Here is a 27,922-nt window from a genome sequence, read left to right on the forward strand (position 1 = left end):
ATCTCTGTTTTTTAATTGGTGCATGTAGACCTTGACATTCAAAATGATTACTGATATAGTTGGATGAATATCTACCATATTCATTACTGTTTTCTGTTTTGCTCCCCTTGTTCTTTATTCCTATTTTTGTCTTCTACTCTTTTTCTGCCATTTGTGATTCTTTTTTCATTTGTGATTTTAATTGAGCATTTTATATGATTCCATTTTTCTACTTTTTTAGCATATCAGTTATACTTAAAAAATAATTTTTTTTAGGGTTTATCCTAGAGTTTGCAATACGCATTTATAACTAATGCCAAGTCTACTTTCAAGTAACACTGTATCACTTCATAAGTAGTATTATTACCTTATAATAATAAAATGATCCTAATAGATTCTTTCTATACTTTATATCATTGCTTTCATTTATTTTATTTATATATAAACATACACAAGCATATATATGTAAATATTTATACAAGATATGTACATAAGCATACATTATTGAATATATTGTTGCTCTTATTATCTTGAACAAACTGTTTTCTTCTAGATCAATCACAAATAAGAAAAATATTTATTTTACCTTCAGTTATTCCTTCTTCGATGCTCTCCCTTCATTATGCAAATCTGAATTTCTGCTCTATATTATTTTTCTTCTCACTAAAGAACTTCTTTTTTCTTTCAGGCAGGTCCACTGATAATAAATTATCTCAATATTTGTTTGTCTGAGAAAATCTCTATTTTTCCTTCAGCTTTAAAAGATAATTTCACAGGGTACAAAATTCTGGGTGGGTGGTTTATTTCTCTTACACTTTTAAGTATTTCACTCCACTCTCTTGATTGCATGGTTTCTGAGGATAAGTCAGATATAATTCTTATCTTTGTTCCTCTATAGGTAAGGATTTTTTTCCACTAGGCTTTTCTCAAATTTTGTTTATTTTTGATTTTCTGCAGTTTGAAGATGATATCCCTAGGTATATCCCATTTTGGCGGGGGGGATTTTCCTAGTTGGTGTTCTCTGAACTTCCTGGATCTTTGATTTTGTGTCTGACATTAATTTGGGGAAATTCTCAGTCATTATTTTTTGAAATATTTCTTCTGTTCCTTTCTCTCTTTCTTCTACTTCTGGTATTCTCATTATGCATATGTTACAATTTTCATAGTTGTCCCACAGTCCTTGGATATTCTGTCCATTTTTTTTCTTTAGTCTTTGTTCTCTTTGCTCTTCAGTTTTCAAGGATTCTATTGATATATCCTCTAGCTCAGAGATTCTTTCCTCAGTCATGTCCAGTCTTTAGTAATAAATCCATCAAAGACATTCTCTATTTCTGTTACAGTGTTTTTAATCTCTAGCACTTTTTTGTGGCTCTTCTTAGGATTTCCATCTCTGTGCTTATATTGCCTCTCTGTTCTTACATTCTGTCTAATTTTTTTTTAAACATCTTTATTGGAGTATAATTGCCTTACAATGGTGTGTTAGTTTCTGCTGTATAACAAAGTGAATCAGCTATACATAAACATATCCCCATATCTCCTCCCTCTTGCATCTCCCTCCCACCCTCCTTATCCCACCCCTCTAGGTGGACACAAAGCACTGAGCTGATCTCCCTGTGCTATGCGGCTGCCTCCCACTAGCTATCTATTTTACATTTCGTAGTGTATATATGTCCGTGCCACATTATAGCCCTTAGCATTCTAATCAGAGTTGTTTTAAATTCCCAGTCTGATAATTCCAACATCCCTGCCATGTCTGATTCTAGTGCTTTCCCTGGTCTCTTCAATTTGTATTTTCTACCTTTTGGTATGCCTTGTCATTTTTCTTGATAACTAGACATAATATACTCTATAAAAAGAACTGCTGTAAATAGGCCTTTAGTAATGTGATGGTGAGGTGTTGGCAGAGAGGAGGCTTTCTAGGGTTCTGTGATTAGGTTTCAGTCCTTTAGTGAGCCTATACCTCTGGACTGTGAACCTCACAAGAGTTTCTCAGGTTTTTTTTTTCCCCTTTAGGTGAGAGAGGATTATCCCAGTGGGCTGCAGTTGGGTATTTCTCTTCCTCTGGTCAATTAGAATGTGGTAATACCCCAGTAGATTTGGCTCTGATTAACTAGTTTCCGCCAAGGGCAGGCCTTGTTAAGAACAGAGGGTCCTGGAGTATTTAAAGATGTTTCCGGTTCCACTGAAGCAGGAGGGCATGTTCCCCAGTATTTGCTGTGGGAATCTTATCAAGCTCCTAGAGGTAAATTTCAAAATATTGTGTTCCCCCCACCTTTTGGCTGAATTCCCCTGGAGTTTTTAACTCTCAGACTTGTCCTCATTGAGTGTCCAGCAATTTGTCAATTACAGTTCAGGTTTCTCTACCCTGGCACTGGCTGCTGGGGCCATTTCCACTCCTGAGTCCCTGCTCTGGTAAGCTGAGACTCTCTATCCACCTGCCTGTCTCTCCAGCCTTGGGGGCAGCAGTTTGTGCTGTATCCATGCCTCTCTTAAGAATCAAAGAAAAGTTATTGATTTTTTAGTCTGTTCAACTTTTTGTTTGTTAGGTGGTTGTGGCAACTTCCAAAGCTCCTTAAATATGGAACCTGCAGGAAGTCCTATACTTTTTATTTTACTAAAATGGGAACCTACAAAACTGACAGTTTTGTAACTTGATTTATTTTCATTTATATCATAAACTTGTTCCTTGTTGTTAAATATTCTTTGATGGAATTTTAATTAGTGACAGATTCTTTTATCACATTACACAGTTTTTATCTGGTCCCTTATTGCTTAAACTGCTCCCAGTTTTCTGCATTATAAACAGTGCTTCTGTGAACATTCATAGAGGTAAATCTTTTGTACATCCATGATTATGTCCTCAGGGTAAAGAAAATAGCTCTTCTTAACCTAATACCACAGATGAATTAGCAGAAAACATCCTAGATACTGCTGCAGTGGAACAAGTTACACCTTTTAAGATATAGAATATGAAATCAGTTTCCTTGTTCTTTCATCAGTTCACAAAGTGATTTGCCAGTTCTATACAACCTTTCACTAATTTGGTGTGTGTGTGTGTGTGTGTATGAGAGAGAAAGAGAGAGTGAGAGAGAGAGAGAATGAGACTGCTTATGGGAGTGTTTAAAATTGTTAGAGAAATAAAGGCTGTTTTTCATTTCAAGCAAGACTCGTACTGGGAGAATCTGGAAATCCCAGGTGCTTTTGTACTTTTATTCTGTAACTTTCATAAGACAGAAAAAAAACAAACCCAAAACAAAACTCTCTCCTTCTTAGATGTGGCATGGAGACAGTTCCCCTCCAGAGGACATCACTTCTGTTACTCTGCTTTTCTGACAGAATTACCTATATGAAACTGCTGACTTCACTTTCTGGATGCAGTGAAACCAGGATTCTAGCCAGCTTCATCTATATTGCCTTGACTCTTCTGCCTTTTTATCCTGTCAATTCCCTTTTGCCAAAGACCACTAGGACACACCTGTCCTTGACCTATTTTTTTTGCTAGTTGCAATGAAGAGAAGGCCACCATGGAGAACCATGGGATACCTCAGTAAGACTGTATTAAGAAAAGACTCATTGTAGGGTTTAGGGTTGCATTAAATGATTTGAGGAAGGGTTCATGGAAGCAGGGCTTTGCTATAGTTTGCTTGCTGTCTAAAAGCACGTGTAATTTTATGGTTTTGTGTATTAACGACTTACTGAGAAGCAGGGTAACCAGCTATACCAGTACACTTGAAACTGAGGGGGTTACTGGGACACAGCATTTTCGGTGCCCAAACCAAAAATATCCCAAGCAAACTGGGAGGAGCTGGTTACCCTACCTGGAAGGCGAGAGAAGTGAAAAGAGGCTGAGACTGGAATTGATAAAGAAGCAACGTCAGTCACAGGAGCCAGGTCAGGATGTTTGGTTATATTGTGGTTTGGACAGTATTCATGTTTTTGCCTGGATTCAGACATGATTACAAAGTGGTCTGATCTCTGACGTCATCCATCATGGTTACGGGTGGCCTTGTCCGGTGGTGATGTTTTGCAAAATCGTTGATGTTCCGTAGGAGAACAGGAGGCCACCTCCTGGCAACACCAAGGCCTTCACACAGTATCAGGACAGTATCTAGCTGTCAGGAGCTGCTTTCCTTTTCTCCAGTTCCCTTCTTTGAGGATTTGAGAGATACATTTGAGGTTGGCGTAAGATGACAGTTGTGAGAGTCTCTAGCGGTGAGAGCCTTGATTCCAGTCATACTGGTTCTGTGCCCTAATAAAATGCTCTGGGCTTTGAAACATTGAGTAATAAAAGTATTATCCAGGGCTTCCCTGGTGGCGCAGTGGTTGAGAATCCGCCTGCCGATGCAGGAGACACGGGTTCGTGCCCTGGTCCGGGAAGATCCCACATGCCGCGGAGCAACTAAGCCCGTGAGCCATGGCCGCTAGGCCTGCGCGTCCGGAGCCTGTGCTCCGCAACGGGAGAGGCCACAACAGTGAGAGGCCCGCATACCGCAAAAAAAAAAAAAAAGTATTATCCATCTCTCTTAACACAACTCTTCTTCAATAGAGAAAAGTGTCTTAATGATTGAGATGATGCTAAGTTAATAAATGTTAAATGTTTTAAAAATCAAATATTCTTTTCCTTTCTTTGAGATTCAAAATTCACATGAGCATATTTTAGTGTTCTTAGTAATACTGCCATAAAGAAACCCAACTGATTTTATTTAGGACACTTTTTTCACAGAACACATTAACATTTTGATGAACATTAATATTTTACTATTAAACTAGTGTTTCATAGAAATACTAGTTTATTTAGTGATTGTCTCCTAGTTATGCTTTTTGATTTTTAAATTATAAATATATGTGAAGGGTAAATAAGGTTCTGATTTAAAATGAATAAATTTTCTTAATTATAGGCCTTGAAAAGAAATAGTTTCACATTTTTCAGATTTATTGTTTTAATATTAAGAGACAATATTAAATGGTGGTTGGATTTTTTGGGGGAAAATACTTAACTAGTGGATGAAAATGTTAATAAGTATTTGATTTAGTTTAGTAGCTTAAGGTTATAATACTAGTTAAATTATGAAGCATTATTTTAATTATTAACATTGGTTCATTTACTTCAGCTGTCTGAAACTCAGTTTGGTTGTCCCACATATTAATTGTTTAACAATTATAAATAAATCAATTGTTTAGCAATTAGTTTTTATAACAGTGGAGGAAATAATATGGCCTTAGCTATATTGTAATCTACATTCATGAACTTTCCTCTAGGTTCTGAGGACTACCTTGACGTCATTATTCCAACAGACCTAAGAGTGGAACGTTCCGGGCAAATAAGTGAGAGAAAGGAAATTGAAGAATTATCAGAAGCTTCAAGAAGCACCATATCACAGGCGGTGGTGCTTCCCGCTGAGATTCCATGTGAGGTCAGTAAAGACACCTTGTTATTTAAGTGACTGCATTATTTTAACAGATACTGCATTTCCCTAGAATGTAACTAACACTAGAAGCTACAACATAGAGGCATTTTTATCTACTCTGTTCATGGCCATGTCCTCAGAACCCAGAACAATATCTGGTCGTTAGTAGGCATTTGATACATACTTGTTGAATAATAAAGTAGTGAAACATATATGAAAGCATCATTTTATTAAATGTTACTTGATGTGTTACAAGCAGATTTACAATTGCTGTATAGATAAAGCTATTTAAAAGAAAGTTGGATTCATATTAACCAGATCAAGGATTTTATTTTCATAAAAGGAAATATATCCTTGAATAGAATTTGAAAATACTTATTTTTTATGACCACTGATTTTTAAATTATAAAACATATATCAAAGGCCTACATTATGAACTATCATAGAGCTAGAAGAGCTGGTCCTTTGGGGAATAAAAGTATAATGTTAGAGGGAGTGGATTTCTCAGGAGGTGACTATATGAACACATGTTGCCAACATTTCTTCCTTCTAAGTCTTCATTGGACTGAACCACTAAAGTAAGCCTACTGCTAGAGCTTGACCAAAACTTGGGCTATGTAATCTCCAGACAATAAAAAGATGTTGGTCCTCAGTGTCTATGGTGTGCTTGAGCGGGAAGAGCAAAAGATACAGGACGACCTTGAGAGTTGCATGAGAGGGTCCTTCAGGTGGACACCAGTAGGTTAATGTGACAGGAGCTGCACTTGTCTGCTTACTGGGAGGCATATTTTGGGAGAGAATCCCCTGATCCTGACAATACCAGCAGCCCTGGGAGAAGCAGAACGTTCTGTGCAGTTTGGGAAAGCTTAATTCCCTCACCTCCAGACCCCATCCCCAAGCAGGAGAATCACCGTTTTATAATGTTATCAGTTCCAGAGGAACAAAAACTTCTTTGACACTCCCTTAAAGACCCCAGGAACTGAAACTGTACAGGTTTGAGGGAACTGAGGTAGAGGATCAGGCAAAGAACAATTAACAACCTACTTGAGGAAGGGAGATCAGGCCAAACAAGCAGAACCAGTGGCTCCTATTGAGTCAGAAATAATGGAAGAGACAGAAATAAATAGAAGAGACTATAATATGGAAATCAGAACTGTTCTCAAGTAGGTAAAGTCAAAGCCAAAAAAGAAGAAAAAAATAACCCTCTGGAACTAAAAATTGCTCACCAGGAATTATGCAATGAGTCTAAATAGCTGCTTTCAAAAATATCTGCAAGAGTAAAATTTGAACAATATAAAACCTTTCCATTATTAAATTGCAGAGAAATCAAAATCCAAAAATTAAACCCCACTGCCCTCCAAGCAGAGATAGCTCATTCAGATGGCTGAGTAGGGTGAGGGTTCTTTCAGGAACGCAACTGGGGGCTTGTGCTGACATGGATACAATTCTTTCAGACCCTCTGCAGTTAAATTATTTCAATTCCAAATCTCTCTTGGGTACCCTACTTTTTAAACAGTCCTAAGAGTTGAAAGGTCATATAAGATTATTTTAGTATCAGACTTACACATTAAAAAGTGGAAATAAACAAATCCCTGGACCAAAAACAGTCATCCTGGTCAAAACCTTGTATTCTCAGAACCTAGATCTCAGTATAGTCTGAATCCAAGTCCCAATTTCCAAGCACCACAGGAAGATTATTTGTATCCAAATGAGTGAAAATCATGTTTCAGACTTGCCAGGATAACATTCAGTCTATGCCAATTGTCTGAAAGCACAACCTTTGAACATTTCTGAGAAGTCTTTGGATGACTGGGTAAGTAGAGTCCACTTAAGGATACGGCCTCCTTTCTCTGGAAGTGATATTTTTGAGACTTCCCTGCCATCGTATACAAATCTAGAAATGTACAACCCTAGCCTTGCCAGTCACCGGGTCATATTTGAGATGTACCTCTTTCCCACCCAGTATCTTCAGAATCTATGCATTTCCCCTCGTGCTTTTATGTTTCCAGCCAGTGCTGAGTTGACTGCTTCAATCTAATAGCATCGTCTTCATTCTCTCTCTGATGACCAGAGAATTCGTTTTATTCTCACCTGTGGCCTCTTGCTGCAGAACTGCTTGGGTCTGTGGACCCGCTCCTGGAGAAGTGCTCTCCCTGTTCCCTCCTGTGCTCTGGAGAAGCAGCATAAGTAGATAGTTTTAACTGAGGCAGCAGGTAAGGCTGCTGTTGCTTTTGACCCCAGGAGCCTGGCAGTATTGATCCCTCTGCTGAGTCATCTTTCCCAGCATTGTTCCTTTCCATGGATTTCGGATTTCCTGGACCTTGAAATTTTGCGCCCCTTCAAAAACAGCAGAAAAAAGGTTTTTTTCTTCAACGGTTTCTTTTCATGCGCTAGTGAAGATGTGCCTCCAGTGTTCCAGTTATGTAAGTTATTCCCTATCTTTTTAAGAAATACCTAAATGAGTTTTAACAGTTTAATTCTGCTGCTTAATTTTGCCTCTTTTCTAGGATTAGCAATATGTGTTCTATTTTAGTATGTGTTAAGCTTTTCTTTTTTTTTCTTTTGGTTGGTATGGGCCAGGATATTTGCTTTTCTAGCATATTCTTCCTGATTTTGTCTTGTATAGGGTAGTGGATCATGAGAGATATGAAATCAGTGAATTCTAAGCCTGCTAATAATAAACACATCCATTGTTCAAATGAATCTTATCCAGCTTTTGTCCTTGATGAATAATCCACCTGGGAGGCATTCTTCCATTGGAATAACATCCAAACCAGAACTGGACCTGGTCTGTTATTTGCTAGCTTCTTTTCCCTTTGCTGTGTATTTACTCCAAAGTCCTAATTTCATTAATTTCTTAGGCAGATTCCCTCAGAGCAGTGGTTCTTATCTGGGACTGATCTGGCTGTCTCTCGCAAAGGGATGTTTGGCAAAGTCTGCAGTCAGATTTGTTGTCATAACTGGGGGGTTGCTACTGGCATCTGGTGGGTAGAAGCCAGGGATGCTGCTAAACATCCTACAGTGCACAGGGCAGCCCCACAGCAATGACGTCTCTGGTTCAAACATGTCAGTACTGCCAAGGTTGAGTCCTGCCCCAGAGGATAGGAAATACATTCATGCCTCTTAATAATAGGTCACCTTCAAATCACCTAGTAGTGGCATCGAGGAGGCAGTGCTCTTCTTCAGAGGCTTGTCTGCAGTCCTGCCACTTGTTCTATGATCACTTGTTAGAGCTGCATCATCTCTAAAAAGTGACTCAGTCACTGGATTTTTTTTTTTAATGGATTTGACCTGAATCTTTAAGAGAGAGCCTGTGAATGTTTTCCTCAATGGCCCTCTCGGAAGTACTGTGGTTTGTTCCCAAGATGCCTCTTGCCTCTCCTGTGATTTCCCTGAGCCCCAGTCACGGGTCAGTAATGGCCTCTCTATTGCTTCTTCAGTAGCACCATCCTAAAGAGCAGTCAAGAGTGAGCTTATTTTTTCTATCTTGTTTTATCTGCGTAGGCAGGACTTCAATATGTCATTCTCCCTTCCTTTTTTTTTTTTTTTTTTTTTTTTTGCGGTATGCGGGCCTCTCACTGTTGTGGCCTCTCCCGTTGCGGAGCACAGGCTCCGGACGCGCAGGCCCAGCGGCCATGGCTCACGGGCTCTTAGTTGCTCCGCGGCATGTGGGATCCTCCCGGACCAGGGCACGAACCCATGTCTCCTGCATCGGCAGGCGGACTCTCAACCACTGCGCCACCAGGGAAGCCCTCCCTTCCTTTTGATAGAATCTGCTGCAATCGCAGCTTTTCTCCACCCCAAACCTCTTACTTCCTTTGGTATAATTAACTGATGTTCTTTATATTTATGTTATTCTCCCACTGCTACTGTTCTGATAAGACTGAAATATGCTTTTAAAAGTAGTCTGGTCACTTGTTGATTTCTTGAGTAAATTTAGTTCTTAAAATTATAGCATAACCAGAAAAGGCCTTTTAAGGGGCCTTATCAGCATTTGGATCTATATTAATTTCATTGAATCATTTTTCTGTCTGACTCCTAGAACATGGCATATTCCCTAATAAAGACCTTCATTTTATTTGACCTTCACTGATGTTTAGCTTTGTGGCTGCAACCATAATATGAGACACCAAACCTAAATCTGTATAGACCATAGATTATATAACCAGTGAATCTAGAGAAACTCTGAGAATATATGGAGGGGTGTGACTTGTAGAAGGGCCCAGAGGCAAACTACAAAAACTTCAGAGATTAGCTCCTACCTGTTCACTCCTTGGCACTGAATACAGTTTAAAATAATATACAGAAGCTAACAGCACTGCCCACTTATTTCTGACACCAAGTCACACACTAGTCTTTGGTAGCCAACCTTAACTTAAAGTCAAGTCCTGTGATTTAATTGAAAAATACAGTTAAAGCAGCAAAAGATTACTGTGTATCAATGCCTAAAATGTGTAAGTTGTGAAGTATTACCCCTTTCGAGATAAGGTTTTACGATGACAAAAACTGTTTTTTCCCTGTAACCAAGTGGTTCTCAAACTAAGCAGCATATAGAGGATTACTAGGGGAAGTTTTAAAAAGTAATAATGTCTGAATCCTACCCCCAGAGATTCAGATGTAAATGGTCTGAGTTACGGCCTGGAGACTGGGAGTTTTTAAAGCTTCCCAGGTGATTCTGAAGGTGAGAATTAACAGCCAAATTTGGAACCGTTGCCATAACCGAGTCCTTGCTCTGCTGTCACGGGTCAGATCAGGGTCAGCTTCAGGGACTTGCACAGTGCTGGCTTAATGAGGCCTATGCACCTGTGCTTGTAGAACTAGTGCCTGTTCATTATGAATATTTTTGAAAAGAGCCATTTGTCTGTGTGCAAGTCATAGTAAGCTGCTATGATCCACTAAGATCAAAATCCTTTGTTACCGGTACTTAATGATTCATTAAAGCCTAAAGACACCCATCCCGACAGTCTAGAAACTCCGCTACCTGTGTTGTATTGTAGACACAGTTCCAGCCCTTTTGGTGAGGTCTCAAGGGTTGTGACCATTGCAGCGAATCTGTAGAGTTTGGAAGTGATAATTATTATAACTCTTTCTCTTTCTGAGTGGTCAGAGCCAAATAAGGGATAAACAGAGAAGTCAGAAAGATTGAGAGCAAAATAACAGCTTCATCACTGATAACACTAAATTTATGGCCATTTGAGTGTCCTAATATTTCCTCCATTGAATTAAATGTGCCAAAATAATTATATCTTTAATTAAGATGCCCAGAATAATTAAGGACAGGGCTGGACGAGTGCAGGCCCTCCCTCCTCCGAAGCCCCGTTCGTGCATGGAGATGCAGGAAGCAGATGAAGCTGTGAGTCCTGAGGGGGCTAAGGAGTAGAGCTTGCTCAATGTAAAAAATGTCATATTTTTATAGAGGTATTCTATCCGAATTGAAAAATATTTAGATTATCTCTTATGTACGTAATTCTTACAAGATGCCGCAACGATATGAAAAAATAAAAATACCTTCGGGATGTTTAAAATCTATCTGGGAAGCCAAGACACGGGCATGAAAAGTGTAGTAAGACCAGAGGGCATGGCTTAGAAAGGGTCAAATGAGGAGTACAGGTGCGAAATGTTTCATGATTCCTTCGGAAGTTGTGCGTGAAACCCGAGTTGGACCTCAATGGAGAGGATACCTATGGGGAGACGGAGGGAGAGGAGGAACTCAAGGGCATGCCGATGGATGTACAAACAGGAAGAGCTACCTCATTAGCGGGGCCCGATGCAAAATGAAAAGGTAGGGACCTCTGTTCAAATTATTAAGCATTTCAAGCTGCAACAGCAGAACATTAAGACAAGTGCAGCGCTCTTCCAAGTGCAGGGCCTGTGAAGCTGCAGAGGTTACACGCCCATGAAGCTGGTCCCGGGTACAAATGAGGTGTCATTGCCTCCTTGGGGGTGGTCTGTATGCTTGTCTTTTGTTGAGAACTCTTCTCTGGAAGTGGTTGAAAGGTGGAGTCCTGCCCTCTATTAGGGAGAGAATCTGATGCATAAGAAGCAGCCTGTGTGAGCCCTCGTGAGAGGATGCTAAGGCTCACTGAGTTTGGAAAGCGAGAGGTCAAAGTTATACAAGAAGAGATGTACTCAGGGAAGAGAACTCCGAAGAAGTTTGAAGCCGAGGATCTGAGCCAAAGTGAAGTGGGAAGTCATTAAAGCTTCAAAGTAAGGAGTGAGATGTGAGCAATGGAGGAGCTGAAGAACTGCGCTGGCAGTGAGGTCCTGTGAAGAGGAGGTGGCAGATGTGGGCACTCAGACGAAGCAGTGCGTGGGGAGGCACAAGCGAAGAAACAGAGAAGTGTTTCCGACATGTAGGGTGTGTGAGGCCGGAGCAATGGGTGGAATTGTGGGATCTTTTCTCGATGAGCAATTTACTTGGTGTGGAGAAATTTAGTTCAAAATAATCTGTGGACAAATATTGGAGAGTGCTAGACTCCGATGGAGAAATGCCTGAAGTGGTTGTGTATCAGCTGAAATGATTTTTTTAACATCAACATATTTGTAGAAACTCTTTTTTTCAGAGCTTTAAAAATGTAAGTTTTATTGGTGGGATTTATGCTCAGGGAGATAATATTTAATGAGAGAACTTTGAAATTAATGACTCTTGGGTAAACACAATTTTGTAAGAGCATGTAAATGAAGTTTCTGTTTATTTTGTGAAGGACTGAAATTTAGTTTGACTTTGAAGAAAGCCTTTGAAAGGTGATATCTGAGATAATCATAAAAACATATTTCATTTTAGTTATTTTGAAGGGTTAAACAGCCAAGATGTAAAGAGTAGTACAGATTTTAAATTTAGATAGTTTTGGTTCATCTTCAGAATGTAACTCTCTATATTAGTTACCCTATTTGTAAAAGAGAAAAATGATAGCCTTCCATTTTGGTTTTGGGGTATGTGTGTGTTTGTTTTGGTTAGGATGAAAGGAAATGGCTTTATATAAAAAGCATAATTCCTAGTATAAAATAGATGCTCAATAAATGTTTATTCCTTCTTTTTTTCTATATTAATTCTAATCTTCTTATCCTTAATTTTCTTTCTGGATTGTTTTCAATAACCCTTTATATCTTATGTATATAGATTTAGCTTTTCCACCTTAATAAAATCTTGAAATTTTGAGATTTATAACCTTTGTCAACTCAATAACCTTCACTGATACTCATCATAAAGAGTAACCAGAGAACCTCTATTAGGTAAGATTAAAACTACATTTGACCCTAAAACAACAGGTTTTGAACTGCATGGGTCCACTTAAACATGGATTTTTTTTTAACATCTTTATTGGAGTATAATTGCTTTACAACGGTGTGTTAGTTTCTGCTGTGTAACAAAGTGAATCAGCTATACATATGCATATATCCCCATATCTCCTTCCTCTTGCGTCTCCCTCCCACCCTCCCTACCCCACCCCACCCCACTAGGTGGACACAAAGCACAGAGCTGATCTCCCTGTGCTATGCGGCCACTTCCCACTAGCTATCTATTCTACGTTTGGTAGTGTATATATGTCCGTGCCACTCTCTTACTTCGTCCCAGCTTACCCTTCCCCCTCCCTGGGTCCTCAAGTCCATGCTCTACGTCTGCGTCTTTATTCCTGTCCTGCCCCTAGGTTCTTCAGAACCTTTTTTTTTTTTTTTTAGATTCCATATATATGTGTTAGCATACAGTATTTGTTTTGAACAAGGGTTTTGGACTGCATGGGTCCACTTAAACATGGGTTTTTTTCAATAGTAAATACCCCAGTACAACATGATCTGTAGTTGGTTGAATTGCGGAGGGCCTAATATCAATTATACATGGATTTTCCACTGTGCATAGGGTCAGTGCTCCTATGTTGTTCAAGGGTCAACTGTATTAGACATTTAAAACAATTCATCATAATTAACTTATAAGAGGTCTTAAAGCTAAACCTGGTCAGTCCTCTCATTTATAGATAAATACATCAAGTTCTGGAAAGGTAAAGGAAAGGGATTCGGGGGAAAAAAAAGATTTGGTTAGCAACTGAATCACATTCCTTGGAGGTCTGTGGGCTGATGCTCATCACCCGCAGATAGAACCTCACACACAGGGATGAGGTAAGAGGAAAAGGGAGCAGCTCTGTCCTCACTGTCTTTTCAGTTGCAAAATCTGGTGTTGGGGAAAAAAAATTGAGTATTCAATAGACATCAAGTTGATACCCTTAAAATGCTGTGAGAATCACCTTTATATACTTCATTTCTGAATATGGCTGAAACTACAGACACAATGGAGATATAGAATTATCATGTGCGACCTTTATCATTAATAAATGCACTGGGTTCTTTGGTTAATGAAAACTTTTAAAAATGCCTAATTGGGTTATATTTTTCATCTTATAGAATCCTGGTGAAATATTTATTATTTTGAGAGATGAAGTAATTGGTGATTCTGTAGAGGTTGAATTTACGTCGAATAGCAAATGCATTAGAACACGGCCAGCCCTCTGGAATAAGACAGTCTGGTGTATGAAAGCTTTAGGTAAGAAATTTTTGTATGCTTTAATAAATATAAAACATCATTCTGAGTTTCTTTCAATAAATTTATGGTAAATGGTTTCAGTTCCTTACAGAAACTAATATTGTTCTGCAGGTGTTTCCTGTGTTTAGCTTTCACATACCCAAGGCTGTTATTATTAATCTGGATTCGCAAAAGCACGAATGTGTAAATTATGAGGACTTAGTTTGTGTACCATGTGGTAAAATGACAGCCAGTAACATCACATACTTTATGTCAGCAGAGAGCACTTTAATATGTCAGCTATTAAATATGGGACTAAAATTATTTGCTTTATTGTAACAGGATTAGCAGACTTTTGGATTTTCATTCATGATTTTCTTTTTTCTTCTTTACTTTTTTTTGCCATGCAAAAAAAAGTATATTTTTGTTTTGGAAAGCATAGTTCTTTTTCACTATTTTATCATCATGGTACCATTTCTATATACAGTCTTCTCTCTTTTCCTTATTTAAATTATGAACCTAACCATTTTATTATCCAACTTTGCTTCAGCATGATAAATTGCATTGGATTTAAAATTCCAGATGGAATAGACACACTTGCCGTGATAACTGTACTAAAATCAAAATTTAATATATTAATTTCTGAATGTTTTGATATAAATGTAGGACTACTTGGTTTTTGAATTTATGGTGTCCTTTTATAATTAGAGAATAAAATTACCTAACTTTATAAATGTGAACTTCATAAAATATTTTAAAGTACAAAGATATTCAATCTTATTATAAATTTGGAAATGTAGTAAAAAATATTTAAAATTAAAGAGTATATCAAATGCATCCTGAGCTTTTTCTGTTTTCTTTTTAGACTGTAGCTATAATTAAGTCCATTTACAGGGCATTTACAAATCTTTTCTGTTGTGTTGTGTAAACCACGTACCCCCTATATGGATTTCCTTGCACAGCTTAGGTCAGAGTTGGATTATAGAAAGGAAAGACTTTACACCAATCATTTATAAACATCTTAGACACTGCTTCCTGTCATGGACAAGGATATGCAGAAGTGAGATGAGAAAAAATTCTTTCTGTTTCTTTTCCTTTTCTTCCAAAGCCCCTTACTTCCTTATGCCACATTTTTAAATGATTTAGTGAGCAATAATTTCTAACTGATTAGTTTAGAAGTTAAACTAAATCTAGTTAGACTAAAATCACTACAGAAAAATCAATATTGCAAATTAAGAAATACTTAGATAATACTTCCCAAATAGCAAATCAAAATGTCAAATAAGATTGTTCACATTAAGATTTTATGTTCAGTTTACCTAGTAGCTAAGAGCAGCGCAAAGAATAAAATGTCAAAGTTCAGATGTTTTTCAGAAAAGGAGGAAACTGTAATTCTAAATTTTCCAGTATATACCAGGCCATAATATTATCCATGTGGTTGAACAGCAAATTTGTAGTAAAAATAAACCAACCAACCAACCATTATTTACCAGTTATGCTAATTAAACCTTTCCAATTCTTTTTTTCAAGTGGTGTATTCTCTAAGTTAATGATAGATTGTCTTACAAAATGTTGGCTGCTATGTAGCAATATACAGGATAGTTCCATGAATAATTATGGGAATATGTATGGGACATGCCTCAGCAGAAATGGTCTTACTTTCTCTGCCTCAAGGCACAGTTTCTTGAAATTCTTTGAACCCTAGCAAGAACTACATTTTACCTTATGACCCAGTACATATGCATGAAAACAAAAGTTTTAAAAGCGATACGTAGACTGATGGTTTCAGCCCTGACATATAAAGAGCTTGGAAGTTGCCACTCCCATTCTAACAACAAGAAAAAGCCGAACAAACTGAAAATCAGTGACTTTTCTTGAAGTCATTGGAGAACTAAGGTTGTAGGGTAAACAATCACCCCAGAATCTGGAGAGAAAGGTAAATCAAGACTGACATCTAAGATCTGCTTACCTGGAGCAGAGGTCACTGGAGCCATAAACTGGTAGCAGCACTTAAATGGTAATTCTGAAGAATTGCTGGAAGCTGAGTGTGGACTAGCTTGAAAGTAAGAAACTCCTGGGGGCTGTAGTCTTAAGAGGCACCTATAATTTTGTGGAATTTACTGCCAGGAACCCCATCAGGTTCACAGGAAAGATCCCCTGAAGGGCTCTGCTAGATCAGAAGACTAATGGTGAAATACCCGCAGTATGTTCTCCATAACAAAGGTCTACTTTTCAGGGGAAACCACTGTACCAGAGCCTCATCCCAGCTGAGGAAGAGCATCCATCCTGTTGTGACCCCCTCTAGCCCTCAAGTCTCACTTAAGGTGGGGAAGGGAAAGCTATGCCACAGCAGAAACACTTGTGAAGGTCCCAGCTGAAAGACACAAGCCCACTAAAAGACTGATTTAGGCGGTGGATTACAGTTGAAAGTATGCAAGATGCAGAATCTTGCATAGAGTACTTAGGGAAGCACAAGGTCAGGAGGGGAAGACAAGGACAAGGACAGTAGAGGAATTTGAAGACTCTGGTACCCACAGCTACAGCAAACAGCAAAGACAGCCTAACTCCTAGACACATTACTCTCAATACACACTTGCCTGTTTCATTTCTTATATCTGTTACAGCATGTCTGGTTTGCAACAAAAAAATTACAAAGCATGCCAAGAAGCCAGGAAAAAAACAGTCTAGAGAGATAAAACACACATCAGACCAGACAGATGTGACACAGATGTTGGAATTATCAGACAGGGAATTTTATATAACTATGATTAATATGTTAAGGGCTATAATGAAGAAGTAGACAACATGCAGGAACATTGGGGCAATATAAGTAGAGAGAAAGATATTTTATTCCTTTTCATTCTTTCAGTGTTAGTCAGAACCTACTAAATTGATGTCGTGACGAACTGATGGGTCACAAACCACAGCCGGAGAAACTACTCTTTGGAACCGCACTGCCCAATATGATAGCCATTGGCCACATCTGGTTACTTAAACTTCATTATAATTAAATGAAATTTAAAATTCAGCTGCACTATCCATATTTTAGGTGCTTCATTGGAACATATCCGATGAACACACCTCAGGAAGTGTGACTGGACGGGACTGACCGTACAATAGAGTTCCTTTTTCTCTACACCAACTCCGGAGTAAGAGGCAGCGCCCGGTGCGCTCTTCCAGGCTAGCGATCTGCGCAGAATCTGCAGTGTCATTAAGGAAACACTCAACTGGTGGCCAAGAGGGCTGTTTTTATTCCGTATTGAACCATTTACTGGGTAACTTTAGACAAGTCTCTTGATCTTTCTGTGCCTCAGTTTTCTTATTGATAAAATAGCTTCTCTACTTACATTTTAAGTCCTCCTTTATAGGATGTTTGGAGATAAGGGAGACAACGTATAAGACAACGCTAAACATCCAACTGAGGAAGAAAGTGGAACAAAGTGTCAGTCTCTCCCTCTAGCAAATCCCTGAAACATGAGTGGCTTTTCTGGAATAACTCACATTCAGCTTCTGGATGGCGTGTGATAAACCATTTAAAAACTTCCTTCTCTTCCTTGTGGGGAAAAGAATTGAGGGGGCCATCTTTCTCTATAAATACTATACTCCTCCTATTGCCCCCTCTCTCCTCCTAGTCTTCTGTTTACATCTCTTGATATAAAATGTGTCCCCTTTCATTCTTGGGCACTCATGCTCAGGAGCACTCCTAATTCTGTGTCATCTCATGTATAGTCCCTGTACCCAGTGGTGACTTCCAGGACAGGAAATGATCTCAGTCAGTATCTCAGACCATCTAATCATTGTCTATAAATATTTAAGCCTTTAAAATTTTTTTGTGCCACTTCTTTGATTACCACATTAAAATGGAGGATCTAACCCTAAAGTGGAAACATACCAGGGACCCTTCCCCACTCTCAGGGTTCTTTGGAAGAATATTGATGCCTCAGTTTCAGGAGATGGCCTCCATCTGTCAGTATCTTTCCAATCTAGGAAAACTGCTCATGTGACATCATTTCTGATCACCTGGCTCGTGGCTTAGTCAGTCACATTACTTAAAATGTGGTTTGCTCTCTGTAAATGTTCTCTTGTGCTATACCCAGAGCTTCCTGTACTGAGTCTAGCTGGTGTTGAGGGCTGGTATGGCAACTTCACAGCACTGTCCCAGATGCAGGCTTATTTCTAGTCATCATTCCATAGTCCCCAGGGTGTGGTCATAATAATCACGGAACAAGATGACCTCTAAGCCTCTTGCTATCGCACCTATATTCCAAGCAATGTGATGAAGCAAGGTGTGCTGGAACCATTGCATTTCAGGTTGCAAAACGCAATTCTACACATCTCTTCCCTACTTCACATTCAGTGATATTCCCTAGTGCACTAATATTCTTGGGCCGCCATGATAAAATACCACAGACTGGATAGCGGCCACTTTCTTGCTCTGTCCTCACATGGCCTTTTCTCTGTGCACATGCACTTCTGGTGTCTCTTCTCGTAAGTCCTTATTAGATAAGGGCCCCATCATTATGACCTCAATTTAACCTTAATTACCTCCTTAAAGGCCTTATCTCCACATACAGTCATATTGGGGGTTAAGGCTTCAGCATATGATTTTGGGGGAAACACAGTTCTGTCCATAACACCTTGGTAGCTTGAAATTGGCCATGGTGGGAATATTTATACCACAGAAGTTGGCAAAACTATGCATCAGTGCTTTTTTTTTTTTTCCTTTCTGAGGGTCCATTTATCAGCACACCACTGGGATAAAGAAATGGAGAGGGCCTCATTAAACTAAGAAGGTTTCTGTAAGACATATCTTCTGATACTTCATTAGTCAGAAGTTAATCCCAAGGTCATATATAGCTGAAAGGAAGAATAGAAAATCTAGTCTTTTTAGTTGATCAGTTGATTTTGTGCCTAGCAAAAAATAAAATCAGAATTCTGTTTCTAAAAGGGAGACATTGGGGTAGGCAACTAGCATTTTCTGCTAGAGAAGGGTACCCCTCTAAGACCAACTAGAATTCTTTACTTCTTTGGAGATCTCCTCTTAACCATTATAAATAAGTGTGTATGTGTGTGTGTTAATAGACTTTCAGCATTGAGGTATATCAAATACTCTGAGGTCGTCTTCTTTTTATAGTTCTCAGAACTCAAAATTTTCTCTACTCAACCCAACATTTTGCCACACTAATATACTTTTTAAATGTATATCTCTTTTTAGCTTGGTAGCAATTCAAAGAAAAACGAAATTATGTTAAAGTACAATTATGCTGACCAAGATATCAGGAATAAATAAGTTTATTCTCATGTTAACTTCTAAAGAAATTAGAATATTTTAAGTATCCTATATCAAAGAAGTACCAAGCAAATATTCTCACTATATATCTTTCATGATTTATCCCCAGACTTTCTTTCAGAAGGTTAACATCCCATCATAAAACTCCTAATCTCTTTTCTGATAAACAAGTCAATATTTTCTTTCAAAATCATCTTTATGAAATCTACTGAAATTGATTTCATTTCACTCCAGTAACTCCAGAACCCCCTTTACTATGTGCACACAGCTGTAGCTGATTAGGTGGATTTTACAACTTTCAGGTTTTTTGAGATTTCTCTTACATTCTCTATTGGATGAATACTTACTTTTGGAAGAGAGAACTTTTCTACATATATTTTCTTTATAATACAGGTTAAGTGTCTAGTCAAGCAATATGAGAGGAGGACATTTTAGCTTCTTGATCTAGTTAGATATAAGATTGTTATGTTGGCTTTAAATTTTCCTGAGCAATATTATAAGAGGTCCTTTATCCTCTTCAGGAAATAAAGTAAAATTAATGCTTAAACCTTAAGAACTTTTAAATATTCAACATTTCATCAGGTGGTTTCATCAGATGGCTTGTACTTAATGGCTTATTCCAAACCCCAGATGTTTGCATGACAATTTTCCAGGAGAATCTGGGAAATATCTCTGTGACAAAGAGTGAAAGTTTTTAAAGTGTGTTCTGTGAATGAATTTAAAGAGCTAAATTTTGTTTAATTTTGTTACAATAAAACACAACCTTTCCATTGAAGCGATTATTTAGTGTTATTCTTTCATAGAGAGCACAACAGTCTCGGGTAACTTTAACTTTCTTGATGTGTTACAGCAAAATTTACAATGGGGTGTATCAGTCCCCTTGAACAACTTGTTCACAAAAAGGATGAATGGATGGGGTAAATAGTACTTAAACAACAGGGCATTAAACCTTGCCTTCTCAAGGGTTTTTCATTGTTATCAATTGAATAAAAGTTCTATAATTTCAATCAACTCTACTCTTTCTTTTTCCAAACAATTTTAAGAAACTTTCCTGTAATTAACGGGAACTTTCTTCCTCAGATTAATAACAAATACTTAACTTTTAATGAATGACTTTACTGTTGTAAATTCAAAGTATTACGTAGAGATGATTATAGATCACTCCAAAAAATGGAGGTTAGAAGATAAGGAGAAAAGATTTAGTGTTTCGCTTTTATTATAATTTTAACATATGTTTTAATCCTTTAAGTTTTTTTAAACAATTAAGTGCAAAATTACATATTCTATTTTGTGGTTTCTAACTACTAAGGATAAAAAAAGAAAACAATTAAGTGTTAAAAGCTAGTACAATTGTTATGAATTCTTAAAGCTTGACTTCATATTCTCTAAGAGATATAATACTATGGTACATGCATTTATAGACTCAGATCCTAACTGTCTCTTTGTGTTTTATAAGATTTTCCTGCTGGCTCTGTCAATGTCAATGTCTACTGTGATGGAATCATTAAGGCCACAGCAGAGATTAAATACTATTCAACCCCAAAGGCTATGAAATGCCTGTTGGGAGCGGCAGGTCCAGAAGATGGTGTGTACCAGGTGAGTCGATCTTTCCATGAAGTCGACGATAAGCTAAAGAGTTAATGTGGAATAAACGAATGCATACTTTGGTATAAAGTCTGAATGTTGGTTGAATAAGAATGAATTACTGATCATTAGGAAAGGAAGAAATTGACCTATGTGATGCAGAGATGTAGATGAATTAGTCTGTGTAAGTCAAGTCCTTCCAGATAATGTCACTGGGAGACAGGTTATCCATTACAAAATAGCTGTTGTCATGGGCTCATTTCCAAGCTGTTGCAGACCAGATAAAGAAAGACAGAAGGATTAAAGAGAACTCTTAAACAATGAATTTCCTCTTTATCCAGACGTGGGCAATACAAGATAAAAGAAGGTTTGAGGTTAAGGATTCAGAAAAAACAAGAATACCACCAAAAAGGAAGTGTGTGGTGTTAATCTAGAAATTGTTATTTTCATGAGGAAATTTCCAAGCTCAGTGTATGTTTTTCTTAGTTTCATTTATCATTGTTGTCTGACGGTGAAAGTTATTCCTTTAAATTAACAACATTTATTTGGAATTCCAGAAATGCTAAACTTTTCTGGGAACTCTGCAAAGTGGCATTGCAGGTTTCTTTATCTAGTGTGACAAAGTATTACTCAGAAAGGATGGCTTGGTGAGAAGTTTCTAGTCCTCTCCAAGGCCCTTAGTTTGGACATTCTCCAGTGAGTGATAGATGATGTGAGTGCCCTGCCCTAAGGGACTCACGAACTTAGAATGTAAAAAGTGCATTTTGATTGACTGTAAGCCATTAGTTTAATTTCTGAATTCTGTTTTATTTTTTTGTTACCTGACCTACTTTGAGTGGAGAGAAAGCTTGCTTAATGTGGAACTTCTTTATGTGCTTATTACATCAGATTTTCAGAGTGAAATAAGTGTCATTTCTTTTAATAGCTGCTTGATAATTAGAATTATAACTTGGCTTAATTGCCTTAGTTTTTCTCAGGGCAGGGGAGGAGACCAGAGGAAGAAAGAGGTAGTTGAATTGAATATTCGATCTTCAGATTTACCACAAAACGCTCCATAAGACTTGTAACAAAACCATCAATGATAGGAACGTTGACAGGTTGTCGTGAAGCCTTACTGTTTAAACCAGTTTGGAATTGTAGGCTTTGTTATTTATTTTGTGTGACAGATTTTTCTATTAGAGTTCTCCTTTATGAAAGATACATTTTAGAACAATGGAAAAGGTACATGTTTTAGAGAAGGACAGGGAGTAAAATACCATTTATCAAACTGAGGAGTCTGAGGACATTTGACAAAATATCTATATTGTAACTGCAAAGCAAGAATAAAAGTAACAGCTTGAAATACAGATTGTTTCATTTTCCTGTGACACGTCTACCTTATCCTCTACTTAAGAAACTTTATTCATTACAAAAAGACTAATAACAGCATTATAAGGCATTATCAGTATTCAGTCAGCATAGAAATAAAGTAGTCCCCAAAACACATTTTTGTGTTGGTTTTGCCTTTGGGGAGGAAAAAACTCTTTGTATATAGTGAAAATTAAATGTAATTTTTGACTCAAACAGTTTTTCAGAATTTTTTGACTCAAACAGTTTTTCAGTTTTTCAGTTTTTCAAAGTGTTAACATGCAAGTCATGATTTCTTCTACAGCTTTGAAAGAATAAAAACTTTTTTGAGTAATTTTTAGGTAACTAGAAAATGCTCTGTTTCATTTTTACCCTCAGTGTCAGAAAAGAGAGGTGAGGAAGGGTTTCTCCCCTCCACTGATTCTTGGTGCCTATAGTGAAAGGAAGATTGTTGGACAGTCACAGCTTGATTCAGGCTTTTACTCTGAGGAAAGAGGCACTTTAAACCTGAGGTTTGAGTATGGAGAGGTAGAATTATTCTAAGTTGGTGACAGCAGACCACAGCTTGGTAAGATGCATTAAGAGATTTGGTTTAATATATACAATTTAAGATGGGTTTAGAGGTTTTGCTATTGTCATGAGGGGACCTACACATATTGTGGAATTAGATTAAACAAATTCTGAGTCTGAGATCTCAGACCCGGCAGAGCTACACCATCACAATCCTGACACATGGAAAAGGCTGCAATTCACTCAGTCTCCATCACATCTTGGACTAGGTATGACACAGGGTTCGTCTCATCTACTGGCATCTGGACCACATGAGGTATCCCTACCTTGAATTTACCGAGATGGTGAAAATTGGACTCCACCCTTGATTAAAAAGAAGGATCTGCAGGGACACAAAGGAACCTGGTTGTGTTTTAGGGTTACTTGGCCTCAACGGTGGTGTCCCAGCCCCCACTGTGCTTCTCCTTGTTGGCATTTGGTTGTTCCTTTGACATTTGGCTTTGCTCTCGTGTACATTACATTTTAAAAGTTGTGTAAAAAGCTGTGCTTTTCCTCTCCAGCATACAACACTGCAGTAATTGTTTCCTTCATGTGCTTCTCTACTGCTTTAATTGGGCAATTTGGATATGTTGCACATAGTCCGCTGAACATCTCTATTCAAAGAACAGTGTATGTTGTAATTTTATTCACCATAGTTATTGTGTATTTGTCAGGACATATACCAGCAGATTTAAGGTTGTGTTTTTTTTTTTAGTATTCCACTTACTTAGCTGAAATGGTATACTATAAGAGCTATTCTGAGTTTTCTTGTACATTTTAATGGCAGATGTGATTTAAGTAGTCCTTAAAATTAGTAATCAGATACTTCCTATAATCATTTAGAAGCTATTGGGCATATAATAACATGAACATTCTGTAAATTTGAGGAAAGTAATAATAATCAGAAATCTATGGATTTTATTTTTCAATAATCCTCAAACCTGTGATAAGAGTCTTTCTATTATCATTTAAAAGCTGTAGGGCATATAGCAAAATGACCATTCTGTGAATTTGAGAAAAGAAATGATAATGAGAAATTTGGTTTGCTTAGTTTATTTTTAATGATGTCTATTAGGTTTTAGAAGACTTTACCTAAACCAGCTTAATTATCTAACTGCTTCCTAAATTATTTTGTCTTTTTTGGATAGATACTAAATCCCAGCTCATAGCCTCAAAAAGGTAGAATTTCCAGAGCCTCATCTAGAACAGTGAATTCAAATGAAAAAACACAAAGCCCAATTTGGGAAGATATTAGAATTCAAGTACTAGTGTTAGAAAAACTAGTAACTCCTATTTGACTGAGATAATTAAAACCTTTGAGACTTCCATCTTATTTACAAAAGAGTCTAGGGGCAACAATAAAGTTAACTTTGTATGGGAAAAACTAGATACAATATAAAAACCAAATTAGGTCAGAATGCTAAAAGAACATAGCAATTATTGATCAAAGCATTAGGATCCTATTTATTGAAAGAGTTTTTGAAATGGTACCAAATAATTTTTATTAGTTGTATTTTGTATTAGTAAAAAGGTATATTGTGTCGCACGTATTTATCATCTAGCATATGTTACTTTATACCTGTTGAAATCTTATTTTCATCTTCATGTTAGGTGCACATCATTGCCAGTTTTCACTAAATTATATGAATTATTCAATCTTTGGTTTACTGCCTGCTAATATTTAATACACTGTGAAACCAGATGGGGTTAGGGTGAGGGAAGGTATGGACTAAGGGAACTCTCACATCATGAGGAATTTCCCTGTTTTTTATTAGTTCCCTTAAAGGTTAGTTTCTTCATTAAGTTAAAGCTCAGGCATTCGAGGTTATACCCCTGAAAGAGTTCTTCAGAAGATTCTTCCTTCTAAGGGATACTGGGATCTCCCCAGCCTTTTAGCAGTTTTTTTCAGGTCCTTGCCTCGCTCAAAAGGTTGATGGACACACAAAGCTTCAGGGTCATAAATCTTTTCCAACACTACTCCCTACCATAGCATGCCTCCTTGTCTCCTTAACTCTCTCCGTGGTTCCTATGTTCTAGCCATCCAGGACTGCTCCTTCTTTTACCAGTAGAACATGTTAAGCCATTTACTCCCTGCTGCCCCGTCTAAAAGGCATGGGCATTGTGTTTTTCATCTTTGCATACCCAGTTTCTTCACATAGTTATTGTTCCTGATACATACGACCCAACTGATAATTATTGTTTAAAAAATGGGACAACAGTGATCACTGTTTTTTTTCCAGTGCTATTTGAAAACATAAGTGAACAACTGTAGTCTAGGTATATAAATAAGAGAGAAATGAAAACTGCCCTTTTAAAATACACTGTTATTTATTTATAGAATTGAATAAATGAATCTGATGCTTATGAAAGTAAGGAACTCTCAGAGGTTCATGGTACTAGAAAAATGAAGAATTTGTGCTATAACTTGATTCTTCATACCCTACCTCAGTCATGAACTCCATGTTAATATACTTCATTACCAACTTTTAACAGCTGTAAAGAGCTCTTAAAGGTAAGATTCCAGTCTTACCTTTCTTTAGAATATTAAAGAAATGTTTATTACTCCAATATGCTTAAGATCTTACCTCTCTTTCAAAAGGCTGCTTATTATCTTTCCTTTTTCTTACTGGAAAGTGGCAGTGCAGCATAAGAGAAATAGTTCCGGATAGGGCAGGAACAGTTGGATTCTTTTTTTTTTTTTTTTTTTTTTTTTTTTTTTTTTTTTTTTTTGCGGTATGCGGACCTCTCACTGTTGTGGCCTCTCCCGCTGCGGAGCACAGACTCCGGACACGCAGGCTCAGCGGCCGTGGCTCACGGGCCCAGCCGCTCCGTGGCATGTGGGATCTTCCCGGACCGGGGCACGAACCCGTGCCCCCTGCATCGGCAGGCGGACTCTCAACCACTGAGCCACCAGGGACCTGGATTTTTTTATTGAGTTAGCAGCCACTTCATGAGAGCTCATTTTCCTTAGTGCTAAAGGAATTTCCTCGTGTGCACAATGAAGAAGCTAGAGTATGTAATCTCCAAGGTCATTTCCAACTCAAGTATTCCATAATTGTAAGCCAAGAGAAAAAAATTACGTAGATTAGGAATTATGACCATTCTTTTCTAGAGGACTGACTTGCAAATACATGAGCTCTCCATGTAGCCTTTTTTTCCATTTTATTTGTGCGTACTCTTAATTCTTCCCCCAGAGAAGAAGTGATTTGAGTTTGATGTACCTTTGATTAGTTTTTTAATTTGTTTTATATTTCTGATCAAAGATTTGTAATCAGACAAAGAACAGTCTAATAAAATGCAATCTGGAGATTTATTTCTGGATTCATTTTTCATATTGCTTGTGCTCCTAATTAGATTGGACCAATCAGAATAAGGCAAATCTATTGAAGCTTGTACTTTACTGATAAAACAAGCAACATTTCCTTTGTGCTATGTCTCCTTTATGCTAGGTCAAGCAACAGTTAATGATGCCTGATTAGGATAGTTCAGACTTAATGATTATACTCCCACAGTTACAAATCATTGAATCAAACAAGAACACACAACTTAGTACACTCATCCATTTATTTAGAGAAAAACAAATAAATTAGTTAACTTTAACAGCAGATATAACAGCTATTATGAGAAAAAAATATTTCTGAGTGCAGAAATAGCCATTAACTTAGCCATTGACATAACTATACTGTTGTTTCTCTACAATTCTTATCTTATAAGCCATCTCAGTCCATTTTCATAGTTATTGGTCCCATATGTTTTCATTTATGTTTAGCTACTGCTTAGAGTGTATTTTATTAATGATTTCTTAATTTATAGTTTCTGCTCACTTGATGGAAATAAATACTTCCTTCATTTTTTATTTCTCCCAAACTGAAGCATCTCTCTTGCTTCTTACATTTCCCTCTCTTCCTGTCCCTGGGGCTGACTTTGACTGCCCTTTGCAGAGGATGTCTGTGTGCTGGTGTGAGCGCTACTTATAACCACCCCCATCCGAGAGCAGCCTTGTGCTTTTACTACCCAGTTCTATAGAGCATCCGGATCTTCAACCATAAGAATTTTTTTTTTTTTTTTTTTTTTTGCCATACACGGGCCTCTCACTGCTGTGGCCTCTCCCGCTGCCGAGCACAGGCTCCGGACGCGCAGGCTCAGCGGCCATGGCTCGCGGGCCCAGCCGCTCGGCGGCATGTGAGATCTTCCCGGACCGGGGCACGAACCCGCGTCCCCTGCATCGGCAGGCGGATTCTCAACCACTGCGCCACCAGGGAAGCCCATAAAGAATATTTTTAAACAATCCTGAAAACAAGGCACAAGTCAAACACAGTTAACAATGCTCACTCATAAGAAGGTGGGAACAAACCCCAAATCATCAATCACCCTTTGGAAATTAGAAGACTAAAAAACCTTGTGGCAAAATGTGTTTGTTTGCATTTTCTAAAAGTCATTATGCATTCTTGTGGGTCTCTTTACTAAATAGTATCAACAATAAGATAAAGAAATAAAGTGGAATATAATTTGGGAAGTCTAAATTGTGTTTAGCATTCATGAAATGTGCTTCTACACTAAACTGTATCAAGACAAAGGAAATGAAGTAAAGTAAATCTTTGACAAGTAAAATTCAACTTCTGAGAATTTATTATTTTTTTCCAGAGATCAGCCATTTAGTGTCAATCAACCTTATTAAGTAGCAACACACAAACAAATATATGTCAATTATGCTCAAGTCCCTTCTAGCAAATCCAATGAACAATTTTTCATTCAATTTAACTTGACTTTTCAGCAGCAATTAACGCCATTGACCAAACTCACTTTCTTGATATAATCTTTTTTCTTAGCTTCTAGGAAGACATATGTTCCTGGTTTTCTTCCTACATCCTTCACCTTTCCTTTTCAATATCCTTTTCAATCTCTTTTTTCTAGATCTAGAAAATGAAAATTTAAATCTATTCAGTTTTGATTCTTAGATACCCTTCTTTTTTTTTTTTTTTTTTTCCTGCGGTATGCGGGTCTCTCACTGTTGTGGCCTCTCCCGTTGCGGAGCACAGGCTCCAGATGCGCAGGCCTAGCGGCCATGGCTCACGGGCTCAGTCGCTCCGCGGCATGTGGGATCTTCCCGGACCAGGGCACGAAGCCGTGTCTCCTGCATCGGCAGGCGGATTCTCAACCACTGCGCCACCAGGGAAGCCCCTACCCTTCTTTTTTTGATAGACATTTCCTCTGCAGGTTATCTAACTGACCTATGAGGTATACTCCAAA

The 27,922-nt window shown here is 37.9% G+C and overlaps 1 protein-coding gene across 3 annotated transcripts in view; it reads left to right on the forward strand.

The window, feature by feature from the left end:
- BANK1 (B cell scaffold protein with ankyrin repeats 1) overlaps positions 1–27,922 on the forward strand; it is a 325,922-nt gene that overhangs the window by 77,867 nt on the left and 220,133 nt on the right. For all 3 annotated transcript variants that reach the window (XM_059067310.2, XM_067036904.1, XM_067036903.1), the window contains exons 3-5: positions 5,239–5,393; positions 13,785–13,923; positions 20,649–20,788. In XM_059067310.2, coding sequence (XP_058923293.1) covers positions 5,239–5,393; positions 13,785–13,923; positions 20,649–20,788 — 434 coding nt within the window. The remainder of the gene's footprint in view (positions 1–5,238; positions 5,394–13,784; positions 13,924–20,648; positions 20,789–27,922) is intronic.

The sequence above is a fragment of the Kogia breviceps genome, chromosome 6 (assembly GCF_026419965.1).
Source record: "Kogia breviceps isolate mKogBre1 chromosome 6, mKogBre1 haplotype 1, whole genome shotgun sequence".
NCBI classification, from domain to species: domain Eukaryota; kingdom Metazoa; phylum Chordata; class Mammalia; order Artiodactyla; family Physeteridae; genus Kogia; species Kogia breviceps.